Source organism: Podarcis pityusensis (assembly GCF_964106645.2).
Source record: "Podarcis pityusensis genome assembly, chromosome: 8".
Lineage (NCBI taxonomy): Eukaryota > Metazoa > Chordata > Lepidosauria > Squamata > Lacertidae > Podarcis > Podarcis pityusensis.
Window position 1 is genome coordinate 9,505,578 of NC_138033.1, and position 27,790 is coordinate 9,533,367.

The 27,790-nt window shown below is 45.7% G+C and overlaps 1 protein-coding gene across 7 annotated transcripts; it reads right to left on the reverse strand.

Moving 5' to 3' along the window:
- On the reverse strand, positions 1–27,790 carry NKPD1 (NTPase KAP family P-loop domain containing 1). 7 transcript variants are annotated; one of them, XM_081018772.1, is made up of 5 exons: positions 27,383–27,790; positions 14,742–15,227; positions 12,909–13,173; positions 4,296–4,427; positions 1–2,852 (listed from the first exon to the last, which is right to left on the reverse strand). In XM_081018772.1, exons 2-5 carry the CDS (start codon positions 14,784–14,786, stop codon positions 1,123–1,125), a joined length of 2,172 nt encoding a protein of 723 aa, XP_080874898.1. In that variant the 5' UTR covers positions 14,787–15,227; positions 27,383–27,790; the 3' UTR covers positions 1–1,122. The 7 variants fall into 7 exon arrangements, with proteins under 7 accessions (XP_080874898.1, XP_080874896.1, XP_080874899.1 ...); XM_081018770.1 differs by lacking the exon at positions 27,383–27,790 and adding an exon at positions 20,734–21,095; XM_081018773.1 differs by lacking the exon at positions 27,383–27,790 and adding an exon at positions 17,912–18,369.

The following is a 27,790-nucleotide window of genomic DNA, read 5'->3' on the forward strand; positions in this document are numbered from 1 at the left end:
TTTAAATGCAAATTCTTGCACAGGTTTTTTTTTTTTATTTAAAGAAGATGAATGCAGAGTCATCACAGAATCAGTACAAAAGTGGCATGGACAAGAAATTAGACTGGTTTGATCCTTCCCTACCTGCCAGCAGTGTCCAAAGGGACTGATATGGCAGAAGGCAGAAAGCCCAAAAATGAGGGGGTGAGGGGGAGAGAGAGAATTGGAGCCCTTGCCAGACTGAGCTGCTGTTTCTCCATTTGTGAGATACACACAGCCCTGCTGTAGATGTCACTCAGCATCCATATTCTCCCCCCTCCACAAACAAAACTTATTTAAACACCTTAAATAATTCAATCAGCTTGTTGCACAAATCTAAATCCTTCATTGGCTACAGCAGCACTCATTTCCCTTCTCTTCACATTCGTTCCTGTATTCACAGCTTCCATTAAGTTTCGCAAAAAGAACAGAAGGAAGTTCAAATGTGGCCCATTTAGCATCACGTGTGGGAACACCCGAAGTCTCTCCTAATCCCGTCTCCCGCTGCAGATTGCTGCGCGTTCCTCAGCTGATGGTAAATTGGCTTTCAAACTTCCCAGACATCAAGAAACACTTCCCACCGTAAACTTGTCTGCCACAATACCCAGTGCCTTTCCCAGAGGATTCTGGGATGTTTATGCCTCCCCCATCACCCTGAATTGAAGTCAGCGAATTGCTGGGGTGGGGGCACTGACTGGTTTTTCTGCCGTTTCAGCAGCTGTGGTCCAGTATGTTTTTCTAATTGCATTTTTATTGCTTCCTTTAATTTCTTACATACTGTCTTTTGTTGTGTCACAGCCGCATTTCACAGAATTCAAATTGCAGTGCAATAAAACACAAAAGAATAAATAAAAGGTACAGTTGAAAATGTGACGGCTGTGCCAGAAATCCACTGACACACCGTGGAACCACCTGGGTGAAGCTCACAGTTTGGGAAACCCCACCCTGGGAACACAGCCGACACTCATTCGCTGATCCACACCAAAGGGATAAATGGGCAACGCAGGCAAAATCGTCTCTCAAATAGCTTGTCCACCATGACTGGTCATACCTTATTACAGAACGTTTGATAACCTTCCAACAGACCCCTGGAAACCCTCTGCCTTACACCATCCTGCCTGAATTGGCTGCTTCTCTGCCCTCCTCCTTTTCCAAGGAAGCTGCTTCTTTCTCCTTATCTTTGTCCTTTTCCAGAGAAGCTAATTCTTTGAGGTAGTCCTTTTCCAGGGAAGCCAGGGACCGCAGCTGCCCCATCCGATACCTTATGGAGTGGTCCAAGTTGACGGTGTACCTCACGTACTTCTCCCCTTCCTTCACGGTGAAAGGGAAATCGTGCCACAAGAAGTTCTCAAAGAGTTCGGGGTCGTTGTCCAACGCCATGATGTTGTGAAGCACCGTATGATGGGAGAAGAGCTCCTTGCAGTTCTCCGCGAAGACGTGCCACATGGTTTCCTCGCCGTCCTCGCCCACTGTGTGGCACTGCCGCCTGTCCTCCATGCACTGCAGTATCCAGCTCAAGCGGCAAGGCCATTGGTTGGCCATGACGACCCAGGCCGCCACCGACCGGGGGCAGATGGCATGTCTCAAGACATGCTGCTGGGCCATAAGCCGGATAGTGATGGGGATGGTGTTGACGATTCTCTTCATCTGGACAATACTGTCTGGGATGTACCTGTAAAGGGAATCGAATTCGTCGTGCAAGCAGTGGAAAGCCTCGTGGATGTACTGCACGGCTTGAGCGTCAATCTGTTGCTGGTCCATCTCTGCCGACGCTTCCATGTCTCCCAAGGCCCTGTCCTTCCCTTTGGATCTTTTGATCCCCTGCTCCACGTTTCTCGTGATGATGTTGTACATCAAGTCCTCCCGGCTCTGGAAGGCCTCATGCAGAAACCGCAGCTTTGCCCTCTGGCCAATTTCCGGGATGGAGAAAGGCAGCGTCACCGTGCGGTTGAGGTAGAGGTAGCCGTTGTCGGCCATGCCCTTCATGCAGCTGGCTTCCTCCAAGCAAGAGACGATGACGCAAGGGTCCACCACCAGGATGAAGATGAAGGGGGCGTTGGTGTCTGAAAGCAGAGTGTTGATGGCGTTCAGGACCCCGATGACTCGTTCTGGGTAGCACATGTCCAAGTTGGTAATCTCAAAGACAATCCTCAGCCGCCGCCTCTCAAAGATCTCCATGTAATACACGAAGTTGGTGAGGAGTGCAATCTCTTTCTTCACAGCGCTCATGAAGCCCAGGTGGCTAGTGAATTTCTCATTGCTGGTCATGCTCTCGATCTTCTTCTTCTGGCTGATGATCAGGTGCTTAATCACCGGAGCAATGGCCACCAACGCCCCTGAACCGGTAACGCTGGCCAAGGAGGCGGCGAGGATCTTCAAGACAGTGCCGTCCCTCAGCCCTGGCACAAGGTACGCGGTTGTGGCCAGGCCAATGCCAGCTAGCAAGATGGTCAGGAACCCTCCGGCTGCAAACGAGGCTTTCTTTTTGAGCCTCCACTCCTGCTGGCTGAACCCAGAGGCAAAATGGGGCTTGCTCCCCACCACGTGGTAGAAGCTCAGAGGCAGAGGCCCGAATTGGTGGCGGATGCGGTCACACAAGGTGGTGACCAGCCCAGCCCACAGCTTGTCACTGCCGGCGTATTCCCAGGCGCTGAATCTTATGAACATGAAGTCAATGTTCTTCCTCCTGAGATGAACCTCTGTGATGACTGGCTCATAGAACACCAAGTACCATAGGAGGGTCAGGTAGTTCCATCCTTCCGGTATCCGGGGCTTCTCATGTGTCCTCCTGTACTCGTTTTCTTCTCTCCGGATGGTTTCCTTGTGCATGCATTCTGCCAAAGTGGAACAAAAAGCCATTAGCCTTTCAAAAGTGAGATGAGATGTAGGGACCAGCTACTATCCCTCCTCCCTTCAACGTAGAAAGGAGAGTCCGACTTTCTGGCTGTGAGAGCTGCTCAACAGTGGAATGGACTCCCTTGGAAGGTGGAGGACTCCACTGAAGGTTTTTTAACGGGTTGGATGGCCATTTTTCAGGGATTCTTTACCTGTGATTCTTGCGTTTCAGGGAGTGGGACTAGATGATTCTCAGGCTCCCAACTCTACAATTTTATGACTCTACACCTTCACTCATCATCACTCTTTTGTACATGCCTGAAGGTAGAGAACCTGGTAGCCTTTTCTATCAGAATGCCCCTTGTATTTAGATCCGAGAAGCTGTTAAATTGAGCCCCTTATTGCCGGGGAGAGCACTGCAGGAAGAATCTGCTTAACTTCCCCCGTCAAGCAAAAGTTCTCTTTGAGTTGGCTGAAGCAGATTACTACACAGCACTTAGGAGTGTGCAATTTGTAAAATTGGCTTGAGGGAAGTGGAAAACACTTACATGCCACTTTAGATGTTAATATTATGTTAATACACGTAAGCCAGTTGTAATTGTATAATTTTTAATCCATATTTTAGTGTGGCTTGATGCATTATGCATGTACATATTTTACTTTTATTGTCCGTGCATGTGGGACAGCCTGATTGGCAAATGAGCAATACAGTGGTACCTCGGGTTAAGTACTTAATTTGTTCTGGAGGTCCGTTCTTAACCTGAAAATGTTCTTAACCTGAAGCACCACTTTAGCTAATGGGGCCTCCGGCTGCCGCCACGCTGCCGGAGCACAATTTCTGTTCTCATCCTGAAGCAAAGTTCTTAACCCAAGGCCCTATTTCTGGGTTAGCAGAGTCTGTGACCTGAAGCTTATGTACAGTGGTGCCTCGCAAGACGGAATTAATCCGTTCCGCGAGTCTCTTCGTCTTGCGGTTTTTTTGTCTTGCGAAGCACGGCTATTAGCGGCTTAGCGGCTATTAACGGCTTAGCGGCTTTAAGAAAAAGGAAACAAACTCGCAAGAACTCGCAAGACGTTTCGTCTTGCGAAGCAAGCCCATAGGGAAATTCGTCTTGCGGAACGACTCAAAAAACGCAAAACCCTTTCGTCTAGCGAGTTTTTCGTCTTGCGAGGCATTCGTCTTGCGGGGCACCACTGTAACCTGAAGCGTATGTAACCCGAGGCACCACTGTACATTTGTGCTTGCCTCTTAAATAACAAAATCCTGATTGAATAGACAGGCTAGAGAAAAAGGCCTGTTTATGGCAAAAATCCATGTTAGGAGGCACAGGGGCAGGGCCTTCCTCCCTATTATTACTGAATACCCAAGAAAAACTTGGATTCCTCCCCCACCCCTTCCACCCAGTTGATGCTTTTTTTTTTTTTTTTTGCCCGGGACTTACTTCCAATATGATCAAGCAGCGAATGCAGGCGGTTTCCACAGGGGGAGTAGAAGCCCACTGTGACAGGCGTGGAGGTGTGGCACAGTGTCTTGGAAAGGGAGCAGCAGTAAATGTCATCTTCCGTCAGGATATCTGAGGACAGGAAAGGAATACAGCATTCGTAAACTGTGGACCAGCATAGATATGACAGCAGGAGATAACGGGGGGTGGCTTTCAGATGACCTGGCTGTCGGCGTTCATCCTGATGGGTTTGCACAAAATTTGCAGGGAGGTCAGACAATGTTGGCTGTTTATTGAGCAATTTTTCTGGTCTGTTTTCGGAGAGGTTAGATCAGGTATCGTCAAACCTTTCAGACCCACTTTTAAGCCAGACATGCCTTTGGGGACCCATTTCTTAATTTTTTTACCATATATTTTGCATGGTAAACCCACCTTGGATCAGACCAGCTGAAGACCAGTAGGTGATGTTGTGTGAAACAGTTGTTACCCTACACTTCCCAGTGCATTTTGCTGACTCTTTCCTTAGTGCAAAAAGTTAGATTTTGGGTGCGGTGAAGAGGGAAGCAGGTTTGTTGCACAAGAGCAGCAAATCAACTTTAACCGTGCAACGCGAGTTTGCCAGTATGTAACTGAATCCCTGCTGAAAATAGAGACCGCTTGGAAGTGCCCATAATTGGGCAGCCTGTTTTAATGGTAGCTGTGGGAACAGGAAAGCCTGCAGTTCTAGAAAAGGTGGGGATGAAACCTGCCCCCTTCCAAAGCAGCTTCTGCAGTGTTAGAAACTCAGATATATAAGCTAGGTGCCAAATGTCTCCTTAAACCAAGGTTACAGTCGCCAGAACAGAATATCTAGTTGCCATTTGATGGATTGACTATGATTGACTGTATGACTAGTTCAGAGGACAACCTTGAGCTTGGTTAAGAACTCTGAGAACTTTAAAGAATAAAAGTCACTTGATCCAGGGATAGTCCACATATATATTGGCCTTTTCCAACCCCCTTTGCTTAAAAGTGACTGTTCCTGCTCAGGCTGCACAGAAAAAGCATTTTGGTTTGAGAAATTCATTCTGATTGTGCAGATAAAATACAATTGATAGAATTCTGCAAATTGGGGTATTAATAATAATAATAATAATAATAATAATAATAATAATTTATATCCCGCCCTCCCCAGCTGAAGCCGGGCTCAGGGCGGCTAACAACAATAAAACAGTACAAAAGTACAACACAAACAACACTCTAAAATCATTCATTATAAAATTAATTCAAATCAAGCCACTGGCAACCATTGGGCCAGAGCTCCGCGAAGATTGCCGAGGGAGGGAGTCAGGCTGTGCCCTGGCCAAAGGCCTGGTGGAACAGCTCTGTCTTGCAGGCCCTGCGGAAAGATGTCAAGTCCCGCAGGGCCCTGGTCTCTTGTGACAGATTGTTCCACCAGATCGGAGCTACAGCCAAAAAAGCCCTGGCTCTAGTTGAGGCCAGCCTAACTTCTCTGTGGCCTGGGACCTTCAAGATGTTTTTATTTGAAGACCGTAAGTTTCTCTGTGGGGCCTTCCAGGAGAGGCGGTCCCGTAGGTACGAGGGTCCTAGGCCGTATAGGGCTTTAAAGGTTAAAACCAGCACCTTGAACCTGATCCTGTACTCCACCGGGAGCCAGTGCAGCTGGTATAGCACCGGGTGAATGTGATCTCGCAGCGAAGACCCCGTAAGGAGTCTCGCTGCAGCATTCTGCACCCGCTGGAGTTTCTGGGTCAGTCTCAAGGGCAGCCCCATGTAGAGCGAGTTACAATAATCCAGTCTGGAGGTGACCGTCGCGTGGATCACAGTGGCTAGGTCAGGGCGAGAGAGGTAAGGAGCCAACTGCTTAGCTTGGCGGAGTGGAAAAATGCCACCTTTGTTATAGCTGCAATCTGCGCCTCTATGGAAAGGGAGGTGTCGAAGATTATATCCCAATCCCATATCATCCCATCCCAGCCACAGGACCTCTGTCTTCGAAGGATTTAGTATTGGTGTGAGAAAACAGGCCAGATCAGTAAAGATGTCAGGCACCATCATTCCTGGCTCCCAGGCATCTTCACTTGGTTACAAGTGGTTGAAAGCCAGGTGCAAAATGCTCCTGGCGCCTGGCTAATTTCAAACACTGAGCTCCTCCAAGGTTTCATCTGGCAAAGCTTATTGCTAATGTCATGGTTAAGGGGATATTGTAGAAAAATGTGACACTGGACGAACACTGCTCCCCAATACTGTTCCTTTTAAATTGTAACCTACTTTGCACTTTTACTTTCAGTTTCTTATTTGACTCTCAATTCAGTAAAATGCCAGTTGCACTCTTATGATTAAGGCTACGTGCATAACAGCTTTTGTGTTCCCCATTTAGCCAGCCCCAGGCCCTCTGACCAAAGGAGGTAGGACCGTAATGGCTAAGTGAGAGCAAGCACGGTAGTTAGGTTGCTGGAATGTTTTATTAAAATACAAAGATGAAAGAGAAGGGTACTGATAAATGAAGTTGTACTGGGAACGCTGGATAGCCCCTATTCCATTCACACCTGTTTCCTGGACCCACAAATCAGCACGGAGGAACCATTTTTACAGGACTCTTAAAAAAGAATCCTCATCACTGTCTTGGAAACTTAGATAATTATTCAGTGGAATTAATGGCAACTGTAAGCGCTTTTTATAAGTCTTTTTATCTGCCTATTCAGTGACTGAACAGGAAGCTGAGGTGAGCTTTAAAGTCCCTTAATTGTTAGAGACTCTTGGAGATTTCTTCTCCAGCATAATTAGGTTGTGTACCGATGGGTGGAGTTCGGTGAGCTCCTGTTGCTCGGTCTCTGCTCCTGCCACCCTAGCAATTCAAAAGCACGTCAAAGTGCTTCCGGAGGGAAGGTAAATGGCGTTTCCATGTGCTGCTCTGGTTCGCCAGAAGCGGCTTAGTCATGCTGGCCACATGACCCGGAAACTGTACGCCAGCTCCTTCGGCCAATAAAGCAAGATGAGCGCTGCAACCTCAGAGTCGTCCGCGACTGGACCTAACGGTCAGGGGTCCCTTTACCTTTACCGATGGGTGGAGTTCAACTGTGAGGTTTGTGAGCAAGGGACACATGTGGTTAGACAATTCCTGGTTCAAAATTCAGGACCAGGATGAATATTGCCTCCAGGCAGTCAGTACTTTGCAGAGCGGATTCAAGTGCATATCAGAAATTTAGGTTTGTGCAACTAAAGTACTCTGTCGCCTTACTGCAGCAAATCCACTTCTGCTAAAAGTAAATATTAAAACTTTATATTTATATATTTAAAAACTTAGATATACTAAAATACACTAAATATAAATATACTAAAATAGAGTATAGCTTCTTTTGTTTTATTTTTGCTTCTCATTACAATTTTTGTCATTTGCGGCGCATAGCCCCAGTACTTTTTTTCTGGGGGGACGCAGGGGTACACATACCCCTAAACATTTTGTGAATCTAACAGGAGAAGAAACTTTTTTTTTTAAAAAAAAATGTTAGTTTCTTCTCTAGCACGGTGAATCGTCAGTTCTGTTGCTACCCCCAATGGTGGCCTCATTTCCCTTAATGGTGTTTCCTGATTCTCAGACAGAAGCAAGCGTTTAATGTGTGAAGCAGTGTGGAATGTGGATGTGTGGTGTTTTACTGATGAAAGTTTGGCCTCCCTGAGGGGCAGTATTTCAAGAGGAGTAGGAAAATTACTATTTTTCACCATCATGAGGTAATGCATGCTCTCTGTACTTTTGTCCATGTACCCCTAAATATTTTTAAAGAACAAAAGCACCCTAAGATTATTTTGACTCGGGGACGGCACAGATACGTTCCAATGACAGAAACGTGGCGATAGGCTCCTAAATCTCCCGCGTTCCCGCCTTACAACGGAATTGGCTCTGGAATTTCCGGCTGCTTGGCATCATTTCCAGATATTCCTATGCCACAAGAGGGTGTAGTGCATTGCTCATGTTGCATCTCCCACTTGGCCCTGTTAATCATGAGGACGTTCAGGGACAAGAGAAGCCTCGCAGGGCGTCTGACATTCTGCCTCTGGGAAATCCTGTCTGCAACACTCCCCATGTCCACCCAGCCACGCAGGCTTTTGACGCTGCACAGGTATTCTCTATAATAATAATAATAATAATAATTTATTATTTATACCCCGCCCATCTGGCTGGGTTTCCCCAGCCACTCTGGGCGGCTTCCAAAAGAATATTAAAATACTATGATACATCAAACATTAAAAGCTTCCCTAAACAGGGCTGCCTTCAGATGTCTTCTAAAAGTCTGGTAGTTGTTGTTCTCTTTGACATCTGGTGGGAGGGCGTTCCACAGGGAGGGCGCCACTACCGAGAAGGCCCTCTGCCTGGTTCCCTGTAACTTGGCTTCTCGCAGTGAGGGAACCGCCAGAAGGCCCTCGGTGCTGGACCTCAGTGTCCGGGTAGAACGATGGAGGTGGAGACGCTCCTTCAGGTATACTGGACCGAGGCCGTTTAGGGCTTTAAAGGTCAGCACCAACACTTTGAATTGTGCTCGGAAACGTACTGGGAGCCAATGTAGGTCTTTCAAGACCGGTGTTATATGGTCTCGGCGGCTGTTCCCAGTCACCAGTCTGGCTGCTGCATTCTGGATTAGTTGTAGTTTCCGGGTCACCTTCAAAGGTAGCCCCACGTAGAGCGCATTGCAGTAGTCCAAGCGGGAGATAACCAGAGCATGCACCACTCTGGCGAGGCAGTCCGCGGGCAGATAGGGTCTCAACCTACGTACCAGATGGAGCTGGTACACAGCTGCCCTGGACACGGATTTAACCTGTGCCTCCATGGACAGCTGTGAGTCCAAAATGACTCCCAGGCTGCGCACCTGGTCCTTCAGGGGCACAGTTACCCCATTCAGGACCAGGGAATCCCCCACACCTGCCCGCCTCCTGTCCCCCAGAAACAGTACTTCTGTCTTGTCAGGATTCAACCTCACTCTGTTTGCCGCCATCCATCCTCCAACCGCCTCCAGACACTCACACAGGACCTTCACCGCCTTCACTGGTTCTGATTTAAAGGAGAGGTAGAGCTGGGTGTCATCTGCATACTGATGAACACCCAGTCCAAACCCCCTGATGATCTCTCCCAGCGGCTTCATATAGATATAAGAAGAGCACAGGGATGTGCCTTATACCAGTGGATCCCACTGGCCCATCTGGTTGGCACCTGTCTGTCTTGAGAATAAATGGAGTGCGCCTCCGGGGGTGAAATGTATTAGCAGCCCAGCAGTGACCCCTTTGGGCTGCAAGCCTGGGTAGTGTACATAGAGGTCCAGGGCTGTCCAAATGACTATATCAGAGCAATACGTTTGCCACTAGCTTGGCTGCATCTAGCTTAGAATTATCTGTGCTGATCAGCAGCCCACTTCCTGAGGTTTCAGGCAGGAATCTTTTCCAGTTCTACCTGGGGGTCATACCTGGGGCTTTCGGTACATAAAGTACCTGCTGTACCACAGAGCAATAGTAGGGCGGTTCATAAATGTATATATTTTTGAAAATGCCTGCTCCAAAGGTCTTATCTTACTACACTAGGGATTATATAGCTATATCTGAAATTCCATGCATATCAGTTAATATCTTGACCCTGCTCCACTGAATTGAAATTTCAGCCTTCACGACGTAGGAAAACGGCCAAGTAAACAGCTATTTTCGTGGAGGAGGGTCAAGATATTAACTGATATGCATGAAATTTCAGATATGTCTGGAGTGAAAATAATAATGAACGCTAGAGGACCAGTTAAGTCCAGTATATGGGCCAGAGGTTGTTGCAGCAACAATCCTTTTACAGTCTGACTCCTCGTTTACCAAAAATGAAGCATCCTGCTCATGCACGTTGCTTGCTCAAGCAACATCAAGGTAAAACTCGCTTCATGCAAAATGTTGCAAAAGGAATGAAAATAATGATGAGCTCTAGAAGACCAGTTAAGTACAGTATGAATTTTCAGATATAGCTATATAATCCCTAGTAAGACCTTTGGAGCAGGCATTTTTTTAAAAGAAGTTTTTTATGAACCGCCCTAGAGCAATAGTCCACGTGCATCCAAGCCTATTTTTGCATACTTGAGGGTTGGCAGTGGGTAGTAAAGCACCAACAGGGTATGCCCTGGCGGGAGTGAAATGCGTCTCTTGTCCACAGAATGCCAAGAAGCACAACAGCACTTCCTCCCCTGGGTGTTCCTGTAACATCTAGGCCTTCCTTCCGCACACGCCACCCACTGTAATGGTTTAAAACACATAAATTACATTGCTACTATTCAGGTGTGACCTACATTCCAGAATTTCCTTAACGCTCTGCAAACAGGCATGCAAAAAGTAACAGCAACACACCCCCCCCCCCTCAGAAAAAGAGCTACCGCTCCAAACTGGTGGGAAACACCCATATATTCTGTCTCACTTTCATGATGAAAATAATAAAATAGCAAGGAAGGCTTTCCATCCAGACCCAAAACTGCTTAGCTTCAACAAAGCGGCTGTCCCATGTTCTTTCAGGCCAAGGCGTGTTTTAAGACAGACCCTAAATTAACAGAGTGCTGGACTTCGACAGGGTAGATCTTGAGTTCAAATCCTTCCCCTCATCTAGTCATGATTCTTGCTGGTGGCCTTGGGCCACGCACCACACCTCGGCCTAACATACCTCACAGGGCTGTTGTCAAAATAAAATGCAACGTTCCACAATCGCCAATTTCCTCCTGCGTTTTTTTCCAGATGGAGCCTGTTGTTCCTCAAAGAAATAGGAACTTTAGTGCATAAGAACTGGCTAAAGTCAAGTCTGTGTATGGAGTCTGGTCTGTACCATTCTAAACTGCAGGAAAAGCTTCACACTACTGAATCCTCTTCCATAGCAATAATTCCCTCCACACACAAAATCAGAATGTCAGGGGAAGCTTAGGCTAGGTTTTTTGTGCAAGGATTTCCCCCCCTCCCCATGTAGTGCATTTATTTATATGTGCCCCTATCTGTAGTCTGAAGTAGCATAACCCATGACCGTGTCAGAACTGGGCTTCAGTTTCTGCTGTTGTTTTTTTAAATCAAGCAGAAATAATGCAAAATTCAAGTGCAGGAACATCAACCTTTCTTTCACATTAGGGATTTGAGGTATAGGCTTCAAAGAAGGGTCTAACTGACCAGGAAGTGGCTCACAAATGAATACAGTAATTACAGCTATGAATTCAAATGATGAAGGGCTTCTTCTTCTTTTTTGAAATTTTTTTTTCTTAATGAGGATATTGTGAAAATAAATATAAAAAGAAATAGATCTAAGAACAAGATTTTTAAGTGCAAGCATGGCATTAAATTTATAAAAATGGGGCTGCTTTATTAATATTCCTTAAAAGATATTACTCCCAAGGGTATCACATCCATGCTAGATGCAAGGACTTTTTTCCCTTATGTGATGGGGAATTGTTGAAGGTGTAAAGTAATTAAGATAGAAAAAGTGTTCTTAGGAAATGTGCAAAGAGAATTGTTGAGCTGTTAAAACGATGGCAGTTGGATTCAGTAACTTATCCCTGAGTTTATTTCTGAAATAACCTGAAGCGCCACATCAGGAAGCAAAATCTAGCAATTAATTCATAACTTCTGAATGGCAGCCCTAATGCTTGTTGCAAAGTATTTGAAAAAGAAGGAGAAGTTGTTAAGCAACTGAAGGCTTGACATATTATGCTAATTAATGAAATAACTATTCAAATATGTTTCGGAGGTAAGCACTAATTAACTTCCTACTTACAGGAATTGTTCGCTGCAACAAAACAAAAGTTCTAATTGGCAGTTAACCTTCTGAGAATTATTATTATTTTTTTAATTCAGGTGGTGAGTGGGAAGCCTACTGTATAAACAACTTTTTTCAGTTTCTGTTTAAGAAAACTATTGTTGGGGATCTGAAGAAAGTGGTAAAGTGATACACGTTTTGTTCCAAAAAATGAAGAACAGAAGTCCTGTTGATGCTCAGATTTAACAATTGGAAGATGAAATTCGAAAACAATTCCTACCATTCCAATTTTTAGAGTACCGTATTTTTAGACTCTCTTTTTCCCTCCTAAAAAGTAAGAGGAAATGTGTGTGCGTCTTATGGAGCGAATGCAGGCTGCACAGCTATCCTAGAAGCCAGAACAGCAAGAGGGATCGCTGCTTTCGCTGTGCAGCGATCCCTCTTGTTGTTCTGGCTTCTGAGATTCAGAATATTTTTTTTCTTGTTTTCCTCCTCCAAAAACTAGGTGCGTCCATAATTATAGTCTGGTGCGTCTTATACAGCGAAAAATACGGTATACTGTTTCTTTTAACACACCTTTTAATGGGGAGCCAACGGGATTTAAACCTGGGGTACCTAGTTTGAAACCCCCTGTCCGCCACGAAGCTCGCTGAGTGGCCTTGGGCCAGTCACCTCCTCTCAGCCGAACCTACCTCGCAGGGTCGTTGTGATAATAAACCCGGGCAAGGGAGAACCACGGGCACCTGAGCTCAACACGTACCTTAGAGCACAGGCGGGGTACGAACGCAACAATAAATAAACGGAATGACCTGACCCGCTCTCCCATACTACACCCAAACCCAGCTGCCGTGAGTCAGGAAAGGGCTTACCTTTCCGGCTGTGGCATTCCGCGTTCGAGCAATGCGAGCCCTCGCCAGAGCATGGGCAGCCTCCGTCATGGTGATCTTCGCAGCGATGCAACCTGGTGATCTCGTCGTTGCAGCAGCTCATCGGTGGAGCTGGAGCTAGAGCTAGAGCAGGAGCAGGAGGTGGAGCTGGAGCCGGAGGTGAAGCTGGAGCCGGAGCTGGAGCTGGAAGTGGAGGTGGTGGAGCTGCAGGAGGCAAACTCACCAGAGTCCCCAGATAGTTGGGACCCTGCAAGAGAGAAAGAGACCAGTCTCAGCAGTTGCCTTAGGCAGCTAAACTTCTTTTCCAAAACTGTATTTCAGGCAGTTGTGTCAGTGTCCCACTGTGGCTGTAATTCTCTCCCTCTTCCCCACCAGATTTTTGGGGTTTTTTTTGGGGTGGTGGAATTGTTGTCAAAAAGCCCAAAGGAAGCAATGCGGCGATGTACCTGTCTGGGCAGGTACAGCCGATGAGACAGAAACGACGGCACGCGTTTCCTCAGTCTACCCAAGGTTAAAAACCGAGCGGAACGAAATATCCAGCAGGCGTGGCAAAAAGTTGGAACGCATCCTGAAATCTGCCTTCACATACCAACAAAACAAATTAGCAAGACAAATATCTCAGTCACCTGAGAAAGATAATGACTTTGCAGCGCATTAAGTGGTTGGTGACTGGTTTTTGAAGAGGTGGGAATGTGACGGAGGAGGGCTGAGTCAAGGAAGGCCACACAACCCTGCTCTCGTATCAACTAGAGAGAGCCTTTTTCTTTTTAAACAATACCTTGAAAAAAGGCTGGTGCATTTAGGAGAGCCGATGTATTACGGAAAGCAAGCAAAGTATGTGTTGAATGTCATTTGCTGCCTGCTTTCATCTCCTTTCTACCGGGGGGGGGGCACAGCGGAGTGCCTTGGGAGTTTCTCTGGTTATATTATGCTCTGCTTGCAAAAATTCAAACCCGTTAAAGGAGAGAATCGGCAACTGGACACCCCGGGGCCCAAATCCAGTCCCCCAAGGACAAGAACCCGCCTGGAGTCGCCAACTCAAAAGGCTGAGCGAGACTAAAGGAAATCTGGCTCAGGATTAGAACTAGCAGCCAACACCGCTGCCTTTCAACAGAAAATATGAAGTCTGAGAGGAAGAGAGCTTTTGGCAAATGGCAAATAGGCAAATGACAAATGCAATGTCCTTTTTGAGGGAGACTGCCGTGGGCGGTCGTCCTTTCTTCAAAATAGCTACTCTCAGCTCGGCTTTTGATTTAAAAAATACTAGCCCTTTGAGAAGGACTTGGGGACAGAAGGGAGTTGAGTTGGGTGAGGAGCGGAGCCACAATGGCATCTGTCATAGTTGGGTTTGAACGAAGACATTGGAACTTAACAATAGTGGAACTTATACATATAAACTTAAGGAGAAGAGCCTGACAGAATCCGACCCAGCCATATAAGCAGCCATCACTCTCCCAGGTACTACCAGACTTAGAAGCCCCGCCTCCTCCTTTAGGCCACATCCATTCCATTTTAGTCCCATTTAATGAGATATGTTTCAATTAATGGTCTATAATAAATAAAGGTCCCCACGTGCATGTACAGAGAGCCTTTCTCTCACCCTTCAACAACTGCCACTGGCCCCACTCCCAAAACATACTTAGAATTAAGGCCTGGAATTTGCCCTTTTAGAAAACAAGTACCACCCATACCTCCCTGAGAACATGGTTTAAAAGCAAACATGGGAAGAAAAGCTTGTCACGATTCTCCTATTACTTTGCCGCACCCCCCCCACCCTCAAACAAAAAGAAAATTGGGTGAGAAGACGGGATGTACCTGGACTCTGGGCAAACATTTGATAGTGTAAGGCGTGAATTGCATGTGGCAAAGATAGCCAAAACCTGGCCTAAGTTATGGACAAGTCTGGAAACTTCTGGAATTCTCTTTTCCCCAAATGGGATGCTTCTTCCTAGGATGGGCTTCGTTCCCAGGCCTTGGGAGTCCTGCGGAGCTTTGCAGAGATCTGGTTTTTTTTGTGTGCTCTATTTTGTGACGAAGAGAAGGAACGGATAGGACGCAGAAAGGAGCAAAGGCTCTGAGATCACTCAAGGCAGCGAGGCCTTTCCAAACGTCTGGAGAAGGATCCTGGGGTCTTAAGATATAGGAGGGCTGCCTCTGGCTAAGGCAAGGAATACTGGGTGTCATTAAGAGCGGCGCTGGCAGATTGGGGAAAAGGCAGCGTGGGCGGTTAGCAAAGTCACTTAGATAACGCAGGCGGGGTCCAGAGAGAAAAGAAGTCCTGATAACACTTTACTGAGGGAACTGGAAAACAAACAAACAAACAGAAAACACCGGTGTAAAAGGACAGAGAGGTTTTGTTTTCCTTACATTAGACCTTGTACAAAGCAGTGAGACATTCAACAAAGCACGCAGAGCTAAATCTCCCTCAGAACTACACAGCCAATCCGAGCCTGTGCTACTGCAACAAAGATGATGCCACTTTGACTGGTTGCTAAGCAACAGTTCCTCCTGCCCCCCCCCCGGCTAGTTGAGGGTACCACAGAATTAACCCTTAAATTGCACGCAGAATGATCTCTGCTGTTGCGTTTCTAACACCGGCTTGCGCATCACAGTCCATTGAGAAGTTCCCGCTGAAATGAATGGGAGCTGTGCAAGAGGGGGCTGGAGAAGCTGCCCCTCGGTTTTGGCTCATATATAGTGATGTGCAGAACTGTATTATATATGAGGAAGTTGCCTTTATTTAAGTGTATATCTGGTAAATATTGTATTGGAAAATGTGTATATTAGTAGAAATTCCCACTAAAACGATGAGTTCTCATTAGGGATTTTTTTTTTTTTTTAGTGCACCCTGATGGGCAAATGTGTGGAACTGGAGGTTTAAAAAATGAGAAACGGAGAGAAACCAAAACTGTCACTCATCCACCGCTTACTGTGAGCATCCTTTCAAGGACTGTGTAACTGTAGCCGATCTGACACTCGTATGCACACTTTTCCCACACCTCTGTCCCACCCCCTGCAACTAAAGCAGAATATTATGCCTCTTCCAGCTCAGAAGGAAGCTGAGAAGGAAGCAGCCCACTATCTCAGGCAACCGTTTAAGGCCTCTTATCCATAAATTTTGTGTTGAGTGTGCCTAAGGGAGCAGGGAACTTCCTGAACATAAATACAGGTGGCCTTGTTAAGCTATTTAATTGTATTATTGGCACTTGAGGAGAATCCTGACTACACCATTTATCTTACGTATTTCCACAAGGGCTGGAGGCTGCTTTTCATTTTCTTCTACGTGGAATTAAACAAGTCAGTTGAGCTGTCATTTCCCTGCTGCTGCAGCGTTCGGCTGGCCACCCACAACTCAGTCCCGGGGGTTAGTTTGTTCCTTCGAGAGGTGAAGGAAGAGATCGCAGTGACTTGGCCAGCTAGGCAGATGGGAAACTGTCTGATACGAGGGCAGACATCTATCTTGGTGCTGACTTCACTGCCTGGCAGTGACTACGAGGCTTAAGAGTGTTCTGAAGCTTGTATTCAATCTGCTGGCGCCCTAAATCAATTAGTTTGCTGTACTAGGTATTCAAATGACTTGGCACTCTCTATTGTGCAGTGAAAAAACGTTGTGGAGCAATCGCGCAGTGAGTAACGCAGTGGTGAGACCGTCATGTGTTTGTGAATTGCCTGGCAAGGCCCTGTGAGGCACTAAGATCAGATTGTGAAATGCTTGATTTCCTTTTGAGGAACATCGGAGGCTATGAGAAGTCCTTGCTGGATCAGACAAAGATCCACGTAACATAGCGTCTAGCTGAATTGGTGAAGTCCCCCCCTCCAAGAGCTCATAAACAGAACAGGGTGGGTGACAACTGTCCCCAACTCAGACAGGTAAACTGCATCTCACCCGGGAGGTTCCACTGAACAGCTGCATTGGCAATGATCACTCCATGTGGAACCTCCATGCGGAGAGGCAGTCAACATGCAAACACCAGATGCTGAAAGCAAGCAATGGGGATGCCTGTTGCCTTGTAGGCTTTTCAGCAACGGAGGCCCTTGCCCAAGTTCCCTTGTCACCAGAGATTAAGCAGGTGATTACAGGAGAGACGGGACCTTTTCTGTGGTAGCTCCCTGGCTTTGGAATTCCCTCCCGAGGGACATTTCCCCTCTGTCAACTACTATTGTCATATAGGCTCTAGCCCCCCCCCCCCCAAATAAAATAAAAATTTCCTGATCTTTGACATGAAGTGTCATGACTTTTATGTCATTTGCTGGTTTTATTCTGTGTTGCTGCTTTATTCTCATTTTAGTCTATACCTTATCATTGTATTGTGTACTAGCAACATTGTAATAGGCATGGCTTGGGAATTCTAAGAAACCAACGTATCAGTGCAGTTTTGAAACCAGTGGCTAAAAGTTCAGTCCTCCATCTTGAATCAAAATGGCATCCTATTGTATCTGAACACAGAAGAAAACCTGGTCCTTGATCTCAGGAACCATTGTGCAAAAATGGGTTACAATATCTTAAGAGGTGTCCAAAAGCAAACAGAGAAACAACTTTCCCCAAAAATATAGTAGCTTTTTAATTTCTTGTATGCTACCTTGAGGATCTTTAAAAATCAAATAGAAGACTAGTTGGGTTGTTTTTTAACCCACGTAATAATAAGCCACACAATTAAGTACAGTGGTACCTCAGTTTATGAACTTAATCCGTTCTGGAAGTCCGTTCTTAAACCGAAACTGTTCTTAAACCGAGGCATGCCTCCCACCTCCAGATTCCATTCTTAGACTGAGGTAAAGTTTGCAAACTGGGACACTACTTCTGGTTTTGCAGAGTTCGTAAACCGAAATGTTCGTAAACCGAAATGTTCGTAAACCGAAATGTTCGTAAACAGGACTGTTCTTAAACCGAGGTACCACTGTATCTGCACATGTGAGAGAATGTTCCTTAAATCTTATACATTGTATACCCATTCAACTTTCTTATATTGCTTGCAATACATCACCAAATAGTTGGAGAGGCTGTGGGGATAAAGGGACTTTTTCCATCTCTGTTGGGAATGCCCAAAGGGTGCCTTATTCTGTAATGAAATCTACCAGGAGACATCAAAGATGATTAAAACACACGTTCAATTTCTCCTCAGTTAGCCCTAATAAATATGTGGACAGATACTATGTGGACATTTCACCAAAATGAACTTCTGACATGGATGCCCGCAGCTGCCAGAATCTCTATGGCACAACAATGGAAAAATCTGATTATATCATTACAGTATAAAAATATCTTGAATTCAGTTTTTGGTGATAAAATAGCGCATAGGTTACAGGTCTCTAAGAGACAGGTAGATTCTGTTCATTTCTACTCAACATTGTGGGACTTTATGACATATCGTTTTAGTTTCAGCTTTTCAAGTACGTCATGATCTTAAATTAGGTGTTACTACTTAATACTCTTAGTTTATGTGTGCCCTGTTGTTAGTTGGATACCGTATTTTTCGCTCTATAAGACGCACCAGACCACAAGACGCACCTAGTTTTTGGAGGAGGAAAACAAGAAAAAAAATATTCTGAATCTTAGAAGCCAGAACAGCAAGAGGGATCGCTGCGCAGTGAAAGCAGCGATCCCTCTTGCTGTTCTGGCTTCTGTGATAGATGTGCAGCCTGCATTCGCTCCGTAAGATGCACACACGTTTCCCCTTACTTTTTAGGAGGGAAAAAGTGAGTCTTATAGAGCAAAAAATACGGTATATTATGGGTTTTGTTTGTTTGTTTTAATTGTTTGTCTCTGTGGTTCTATAATAATTTGAAAACCAATAAAAAAAAAACTAGAGAAAAAAGAGAGAAAGAAAACCAGCTGACCACTGTTGGAAGCAGGAAACAGGGACTGATGGGGACATCGGTCTAATGAAGTACGGCTCTTATGTTCCTGTTAGGAGCAGAAGGGAAAAGGGTAAGGAGAAGGGAAAAGGCAAAAGAAGTACTAAGCGCTCAGAGTGGGCAGGCCTCATCAGGGCTGGGTGATGTAAAAGGATGCAAAGGCGTAATTAACCGCACCAGCTGGAAATGCTACAGACTGACAGAAAAACACTCAGAAAATCAGGTGTGGCAGCCACACTCCTCAGCTGCTGTCTTTCCTTTCCAGCTGGGAAGAATGGAGCATGACTAAGGCTGCGGAGGAGGCGTCCCAGTTTTCAGGGCCATTATGGGACGCCAGGATTTTAATTACCAGTGACGAGAGCTTATCGATTAAGAGAGAATTTCCTGCTTTCTCATCCTCCTCTGCTGCCCTCTACTGCTAGCGTGGTTGAAAAACGGCAAGGAAACATTCAGAATACACAAATAACAAATATTACATTTGCATACCTGGCTCTACAAGCACCCGGTGAGTGGCTCAGACTTAGCCGTTATTCAGGCTGGCCTGTGCTTTTAAACAGCTGTGGGACAGGCAGAAATACAGCAGGTGAAGCCTCTCCCCACCCCCACGTTACTGGCTGGGGAAACTTCATTTCATTTAGCTCAATTGGTAGAGCATGAGGCTCTTAATCCAGGGGCTGTGAGTTCAAGCCCCGCTTTGGGCGAAAGATTGCAGGGGTTGGACTAGATGACCACCGTGGTCCCTTCCGACTCTGCGATTCTATGACCTTGCTCACAAGTTAATGGGAGCTGTGGTTGGCTGAGGTGTGGAGGACACCTGGAAAGAAAAAGCCATTTTGCCAGCAGTAGCAGCAGCAGCAGCCTAACCTGCAAGCCAAGGTCACAGCTGGGTGCAAAAAGATGACCATTTACACCCAGTGTAAGGTAGTCTCTATGGGAGTATATTATGGGGTCTCAGAGTTTTTAGGGGGCTAACCAGGCTGGGATAGCTGGGATAACAGGCTTATTGGTTTCTGAATGTCTGATTTTCAATTTCGTTGTTCTGTATGGGACGATGACAGTAAAGATTATCGTATCGTATAGTAACTCCCATGCAGTGGTAATCTGGTCGCCCTGTGCCATCTTGCCGAAAAGAGCAAGGGGAATTTACTGCTCCGTGTTTCTGGTCTTGTGGGCAGAATTCTGCCACCTCTCAGCGCCTGGCCGGAAATGTGAGGAAGCAGCTAGAGCATGGTAAAATTGGCTTCGCCGTTTGCCAGCGTGGCGTGAACAACCACCTTACCCAGAGGCCCCTTCTCCATTACATTTTGGTGACAGTCCTCCTGCCCGAGTAGTGTATCCACTTCCAGTGGTAAAATATAGGTAAAGGTAAAGGGGCCCCTGACCATTAGGTCCAGTCATGGCCAACTCGGGTTGTGGCGCTCATCTCGCTTTATTGGCCGAGGGAGCTTCCGGGTCATGTGGCCAGAATGACTAAGCCGCTTCTGGCAAACCAGAGCAGCGCACGGAAATGCCATTTACCTTCCCGCCGGAGCGGTACCTATTTATCTACTTGCATTTTGATTTACTTTCGAACTGCTAGGTTGGCAGGAGCTGGGACCGAGCAACAGGAGCTCACCCCGTCACGGGGATTTGAACCGCCGACCTTCTGATCAGCAAGTCCTAGGCTCTGTGGTTTAACCCACAGCGCCACCCGCATCCCTAGGTAAATATAGGACGCCCTTAATAACCGATTATTCACGCCTTTCTGGACAGCACCACAAACTGTGCCTGAGGGTGGGCACGTCACTCTGCCAAATTGGATGACCAGCCCTTTCGCCCTCCGAGGGTGACGCCTCGCTTAAATGGCCGGCTGCATTCACTCGCCCAAAGGGCATATGTGGCGAGGTGTATCTGAGGTCCTACCAAATTTCCCATCGGACAGCCGCAAACCCAGAAGCATCTCCAGACTTACCCTAGATCATATCAAGGGCCTTTGGGTGTCAGCAGAGCCAAACTTTCTCAGGGTCTAAAAATCCTCATGTGGCCTCGGCACTCGGAAGTGCCGAGAAGGCTGCTCCGGTTGCTCTCGCCGCAGCTCTGAGAGGGAATCGTGCTTTATTCCCTTCAGGATCCTTCCTGGTACTTAAAGAGTAGGCAGGCAGGCAGGCAGTTGGGGAACATTCCTTCCTCGCAGCCTCCACCCCTCTTCAGCGGGCTGAGGATTGCAGGAGCTCCCTCAAACCTCCCCTGACCTGTTTTCGTGGGCCGGGTTGCAACAGGCGGGGGGAATGTGGGGGCGGACTTGGCCTCGCTGGTAAGGGACACGGGGTTCACGCGAGTGCCGTGGTGCCCGAGGGCAGGAAACCAGCCTCTGCCAAATTCTGTGATTATTTCAGTTTCCTGTGTTAATATGCATCTTTCTAAAGAAGAAGCTTTCATTTTCATTAGGTCTCCCTATAATTTGTAGCATGGACCCAGGCACCCCAGGTTTCGCAAAGAGAAATCAATCTATTTGGCACATGCAAATCATAAGCAAACGATACATAATTGATTGTGCTTATTCCCGTTCCCCAAATGCATTGTGTTTCCTTTGCGCTGAAACAAACGGGGTGGATGACTTAGTATTGACGTTACAGGAGCCAGAATCTAGTACTAAAAGAGTTTTAGAACTGATTCAAGAATTTGGTCAAGTTGCAGGATTTAAATTTAATAAGTTAAAGACTAAGGTTTTAGAGAAAAATTTAACACCAATGGAGAGAGAGAGGTTTCAGAATGAGACAGGTTTAACAGTGGTTAAGAAAGTTAAATACTTGGGGATTAACATGACAGCAAAAAATGGGAATTTATTTAAAGACAACTATGAAAAATGCTGGACTGAAGTGAAAAAAGATTTAGAAATTTGGTCAAATTTGAAGCTTTCACTGCTGGGCCGTACTGCTGCGGTAAAAATGAATGTATTGCCTAGAAAGTTGTTTTTGTTTCAAACATTGCAAATTGTGGACAAAATGGACTGTTTCAAGAGGTGGTAGAGAGATATTTCTAGATTTGTCTGGCAGGGCAAGAAGCCTAGAATAAAATTTAAAATATTAACAGATGCAAAGGAAAGAGGTGGATTTGCCCTGCCAGACTTTAAACTTTACTATGAATCAGCAGCTTTTTGCTGGTTGAAAGAATGGTTGCTTCTTGAAAACACTGACATTTTGGATCTAGGTTTTAACAATGTATTTGGATGGCATGCATATCTGTGGTATGACAAGGTCAAAGCACATAAAGCATTTAAAAACCATATTGTCAGGAAAGCATTGTTTAATGTCTGGATAAGATATAAGGACTTATTGGAAAATAAAACCCCAAGGTGGTTGTCACCGATGGAAGCAAAAGCTCTGAAAAAGCTCAATATGGAGGCCAAATGGCCGAAATATTGGGAAATTTTGGAACAAAACGGAGATAGACTGAAATTGCAGAGTTTTGAGAAATTAAAAAACAAAGTGCGAGACTGGCTTCATTATTATCAGATAATGGAGGCATATAATTTGGACAAGAAAATTGGTTTCCAGGTGGAAAAATCAAAATTAGAAACAGAACTGTTAGAACCCAAAACTAAGACTTTGTCAAAGATGTATAACTTGTTGTTGAAATGGAATACTCAGGATGAAACGGTGAAATCTGCTATGATTAAATGGGCACAAGATGTTGGACATAACATAATGATGGCTGACTGGGAACAGTTATGGACCACAGGTATGAAGTTTACGGCATGTAATGCCTTAAGAGAGAATATTATGAAAATGATTTACAGGTGGTACATGACCCCAGTCAAGCTTGCAAAAATTTATCATTTGCCCGATAACAAATGCTGGAAATGTAAAGAAACGGAAGGTACATTCTTTCACCTTTGGTGGACATGCCCAAGGATTAAGGCTTTCTGGGAGATGATATATAATGAATTGAAAAAGGTATTTAAATATACCTTTTTGAAGAAACCAGAGGCCTTTCTCCTAGGTATAGTCGGCCAATTGGTGCCAAAGAAGGACAGAACTTTTTTTATGTATGCTACAACAGCAGCAAGAATACTCATTGCAAAGTATTGGAAGACACAAGATCTACCCACTCTGGAAGAATGGCAGATGAAGCTGATGGACTACATGGAACTGGCAGAAATGACTGGCAGAATCCGAGACCAGGGAGAAGAGTCGGTGGAAGAAGACTGGAAGAAATTCAAAGACTAGCTACAGAAATATTGTAAAATTAATGAATGTTACAATGATGTTAGATAGAAATTAAGTGGTTTCCAGCTGTAATGCTTTAAGGGAATATGAAAAATGGGTTGTTAATAGGTAGAAATCTAACGTTACTATTTTAAGACCAAAGATTAGGATAAATAAAGAGGGTAAGGATTTGCTGAACCAACAAATTGAACTGGAATACAAAAAAGGGAGGTATGAGGAGGTCTGGGAAACAAGCTAAGGAAAAATAAGTAATGGAAAAATTGAGTGGTTTTTAATCATCTTTATTTTGTATTTTCTTTTTCATTTCTATATTGTAACTTTGTATTTTCTTTTTCTTTTTCATTTTTATATTGTAATTTTCTGAAAATCTTAATAAATATCTTATATATAAAAAAAGAAACAAACGGGGTGGAATAACATAACGTCAACATAACTTACATGAACTTTCGTAAGTTAGTAACTTTGCCACAGCAGACAGTAAGAGGCGCATTGAATTTTTCAAATTTCAAATTCCTGGAATGAGGGGAAATGGAAACAGGAACGCAAATTGCAGACCATTGACGGAGGTCAGTATTGGAAATTGCCCGATCGAATATGCATGGTATTGGGTGTTGTTGTTGTTTTAGTCCGCAAACGCTATGCAAATAATTACATTATTTACTGCATTGGTTTTTATGTTTCTCCTCCACTGAAGTGCTTAATTACACAAATAACGCTAGTTTCAGAAACAGTGGCTAATGAGACAAATAATTTAGGTTTTGGCGGAAGCTGACCTGTAGCAAAACTGATTGTGACAAACGCATTACTGGATGGAAATGGCTGCCTCGTTCCACCGCTGATCTGAGGAGCAGCTCATATGGCGCCTTCAGTTTTCAAGGCTCCTCGCAGCGGCCGCATCCGGACAATCATAACTTGGCTTTATAAGCCGAGATAGGAACATAGGAAGCTGCCTTCCACTGAGTCAGACCATTGGTCCATCTTGCTCAGTAATGTCCACACTGGCTGACAACAGCTCTCCAGCTTTCCAAAGAGGGAAAGCTTCCATCCCCTTGCCTGGAGGTGCCTGGGATCAAAGACAGTGCTTTGAAAGGGGCTTCACAAGACCCTGACCATCAGCAGGTCAAAAAGGTCACCGGATGTCATTGTAAGACCAGGTGAATGATAGGTGGCCAGAGCCACCCACACCTATCAAAGCTCATAATCCAGCTCCCCACCCCTGGTTTAATCTACGGAAGTCTTCCTTGTTACTTTGCCATCTGACACAAAAGGAAGAATCGAAGGGGCTGTGTCCTTGGCCGAAACACTGAATGGGCTGAGATATTTTTTTAAGCTTTATGGTTTTATTTTGAATACCAGGGTTGTGAGTAAGTTCATCAAGCCATCAGAAATACATTGGTGACTACAGGCCCCTGCCCCCTGTGCTTACACACGCCGGCTTATGTTCACGGCACTGGGAAAGAAATGAAATAATTCGATCCAAGCCTGGAAACGGCGGGAGAGAGCTGGAGAGTCCTTGTGGCTCGCGAGGAGACCCTCCCTGGAGCCTGAAGAAGATGTCAGTGGGGGCAGAGGAAGCCCCGAAGAGACCAGAGGTGCAGCAGGGCTTTGTTTGCACTGCTCAGCCTACCTGCCTAACAGCTGATGTGCGGGGTAGCGCAGCTGCCACAGCCTCTTTCCCACACGTCCTCTGGCCTCCTGCCGGCCCCAGAGCTTCAATTCTAGTTGCAGATAATTTTGGATACAGTATTTTTGGTATAGATTGAAGAGAGCAACAGAGAGGGTGTTTAGAGGGTGCTTCCCACTTGGCGTGATTTCACTTAGGCGTGTGGGAGCTGCGTAAGTGAGGGGACGCTTGTATTGTACGCTTGTATTATTACAAGTATTAATAGTATTATAATAGTATTATATAGTAGTATATAATAGTATTATAATAGTATTAATATCATATGTATTAGCAAACTCAAAAGCGGGAGGGGAATGTTAATCATATATGGTGATAAAGCAAGCGTCCCTTTGTAAAACATCAAATTTTTTTTGGTCAGTTATGTAAAAAAGAAAGGAGATCCTGTAGCTAGATAAGAAAAAAGGCCTGCCTAGACCCTACATCCCATTTCCCATACTGACCAACCAGATTCCCCTAGGAATCCCCCAAGCAGTGTATGAGCACAACGGCGCCCCCTGCTGCCGCCCTCCAGTTATCAACATTCAGAGGCATCCTGCTTATACGGTTTGTGTTATGATATTTATATATATTTGTTTTAAGTCTCCCCAAACACCTTTGGAGGAAGGGTGGTTTTAATAAATATTTCAAACGTTTCAACTTCTAAACGCCTGCTGGGAACTTTTCTATTCCTCCAGGCCTGTGCAGGCAATTAAGAACACGTATTTCTACCATGATTCATGTCTGCTTTTAACTTTTAAAAATGGTTTTTACTGTACAGTTGTACAACTACCTCTGATTCAGGAGGCTTACATGATTAGTTCCCACTGAAAGTTTTTCCTCCAGGAATTTTGACTCATCCCCTTTGAAAGCTGCCCAACTTTGAGGCCACTGTCTGTAGTCCAGTGCCTCCTAGTGACGTAACAATATATTGTAGGGATGAGGAACCAGTGGTCCAGCTGCCATCAACTCCTTCCAGCCCCAGACAGAACAACTCAGTGGTCAGGGGTGGTTGGAGCTGGGAGTCCAGCAATATCTGAGGAGCCACAAGTCCCCCCACCCCTTTTATAACAATACTGTTTGCACAGGTGGGTATCAGAACACAAGAGGTGTGATCCAATGCTGCAACTACTTCATATGTTCATGCAAGAGACCGTCTTCTTCAACTCCCCTTCCCTCCATCCCCTCAAAATCTACTCCAGGGGATTGGAGGACACCCACACACACACAAAGAGCAGATTTGGGTAGCACACAGTGGGATGGGAAGAAACGGCAGTCCTGTTGTAAGAGCAAAACTCAGCTTGTGCAGCGTTGTATACAATGCAGAGTCTTCGCCTGATAAATAAGGACAATTTGTACTGATATATTAAAGGTAAAGGGACTCCTGACCATTAGATCCAGTTGTGACTGTCTCTGGGGTTGCGGCGCTCATCTTGCTTTATTGGCCGAGGGAGCCGGCGTTTGTCCGCAGACAGCTTCCGGGTCATGTGGCCAGCATGACTAAGCCGCTTCTGGTGAACCAGAGCAGCGCATGGAAATGCTGTTTACCTCCCCGCTGGAGCGGTACCTATTTATCTACTTGCACTTTGACGTGCTTTCGAACTGCTAGGTTGGCAGGAGCAGGGACCAAACAACGGGAGCTCACCCCGTCGCGGGGATTCGAACCGCCGACCTTCTGATCGGCAAGTCCTGGGCTCTGTGGCTTAACCCACAGCGCCACCCGTGTCCCACTGATATATTAGGGCTGTGTTAATCTGAAGAAAGTGCATTGGAGCGTTTCATTCAATGCTGAAGTCTCAAATGTCATTCAAAAGCCCATCAGTTTTAATAGAGCTAGGAGGAATATTTCACCTGTAAGCATCGGGTAGAATAAACCATTCTTTCTTTAAATACACTGGATATTAAACCCTAAACAGCCTGAAACTGTTCAGTATCAGATTTCTGGGTTTTTAAAATCTGTTTTATTTATTGCATGTATACCATCATACTCTACGGATATTTGCTAAGGGTTAGGTAAAGGTAAAGGACCATGATAGTTAAGTCCAGTTGCAAACGACTCTGGGGTTGCGGCGCTCATCTCTCTTTACTGGCCGAGGGAGCCGACTTTCGTCTGCAGACAGTTTTTCCGGGTCATGTGGCCAGCATGACTAAGCCGCTTCTGGCGAACCAGAGCAGAGCATGGAAATGTGCGGTTTACCTTCCCACCGGAGCGGTACCTATTTATCTACTTGCACTTTGAGGTGCTTTTGAACTGCTAGGTTGTCAGGAGCAGGGACCGAGCAACGGGAGCTCACCCTGTTGCGGGGATTCAAACCACCAACCTTCTGATCGGCAAGCCCAAGAGGCTCAGTGGTGTAGACCACAGTGCCGCCCGTGTCCCTTTGCTAAGGCTTAGCAGCCTGCAAATTTCCCCCTATTAACTAAATAAAGTTTAAAGGTTATCATAAGCTGAGATGTGCATTTCATTCATCACCTGGCAATGGACAGCCTACTTTTCAACAATGGCTCCCAGTGCAGGATATAGCTCAGATAGGAGATATGATTACTCGAAACATAGCCACTTGGAACAGAATGTGAAAAATGCAGCCTTTGCCAAACATTTGGGGTCTTCCAGATGTTTCAGACCACATTTCCCATCAGCCCCAGCCAGTCCAAAACACCTGGAAGGCTCCAGATTGGTCAAGGCTATGCTGTTCCAAGGTCTTTCATGATAAAGTCGCGGATGTTCCTACCTTTGTGATCTCCTCTGCCTGGGTTTTCCTCCCCTCCGAATTCATTTAAACCGCTTGATCCTTGCTCTCACTGTCCTTCTCCTGTTCTCATGGAAGATCCCTCTTCCCCAGCTCTTCTTGTGTCCTCCTGCTCTGCTGGCTCTCTCACACACACGTGCAGACATCCATTTGGCTTCTTTATTTAATCCCTCACATGCCTTCGGTTGCTACCATGAGTTTGCAGGGGGTGGAATGCTGTGAGTAACACCCTGAGCCGCGTTAAAAGTGGAACCTTCTCCAATCAAAATAATAATTACTTGGTGTCAAGTAGAAATTCAAGCTCGGCGAGGGATGGAGTTAGACGCTTGCAGAAGAGGGAGGAGGAGGAGGTGGTGGTGGTGGTGGTTGTGGTGGGGAAGAAATCACCTT

Bases quoted from the DNA above. Each gene is read 5' to 3' on its own strand.
- NKPD1 (XM_081018772.1), bottom strand. From the start codon at position 14,786: ATGCAATTCACGCCTTACACTATCAAATGTTTGCCCAGAGTCCAG. The intron at 13,174-14,741 runs GTACATCCCGTC...TCTCTCTTGCAG, and splicing joins AATGTTTGCCCAGAGTCCAG to GGTCCCAACTATCTGGGGAC. The intron at 4,428-12,908 runs GTAAGCCCTTTC...TCCTGTCCTCAG, and splicing joins GGAATGCCACAGCCGGAAAG to ATATCCTGACGGAAGATGAC.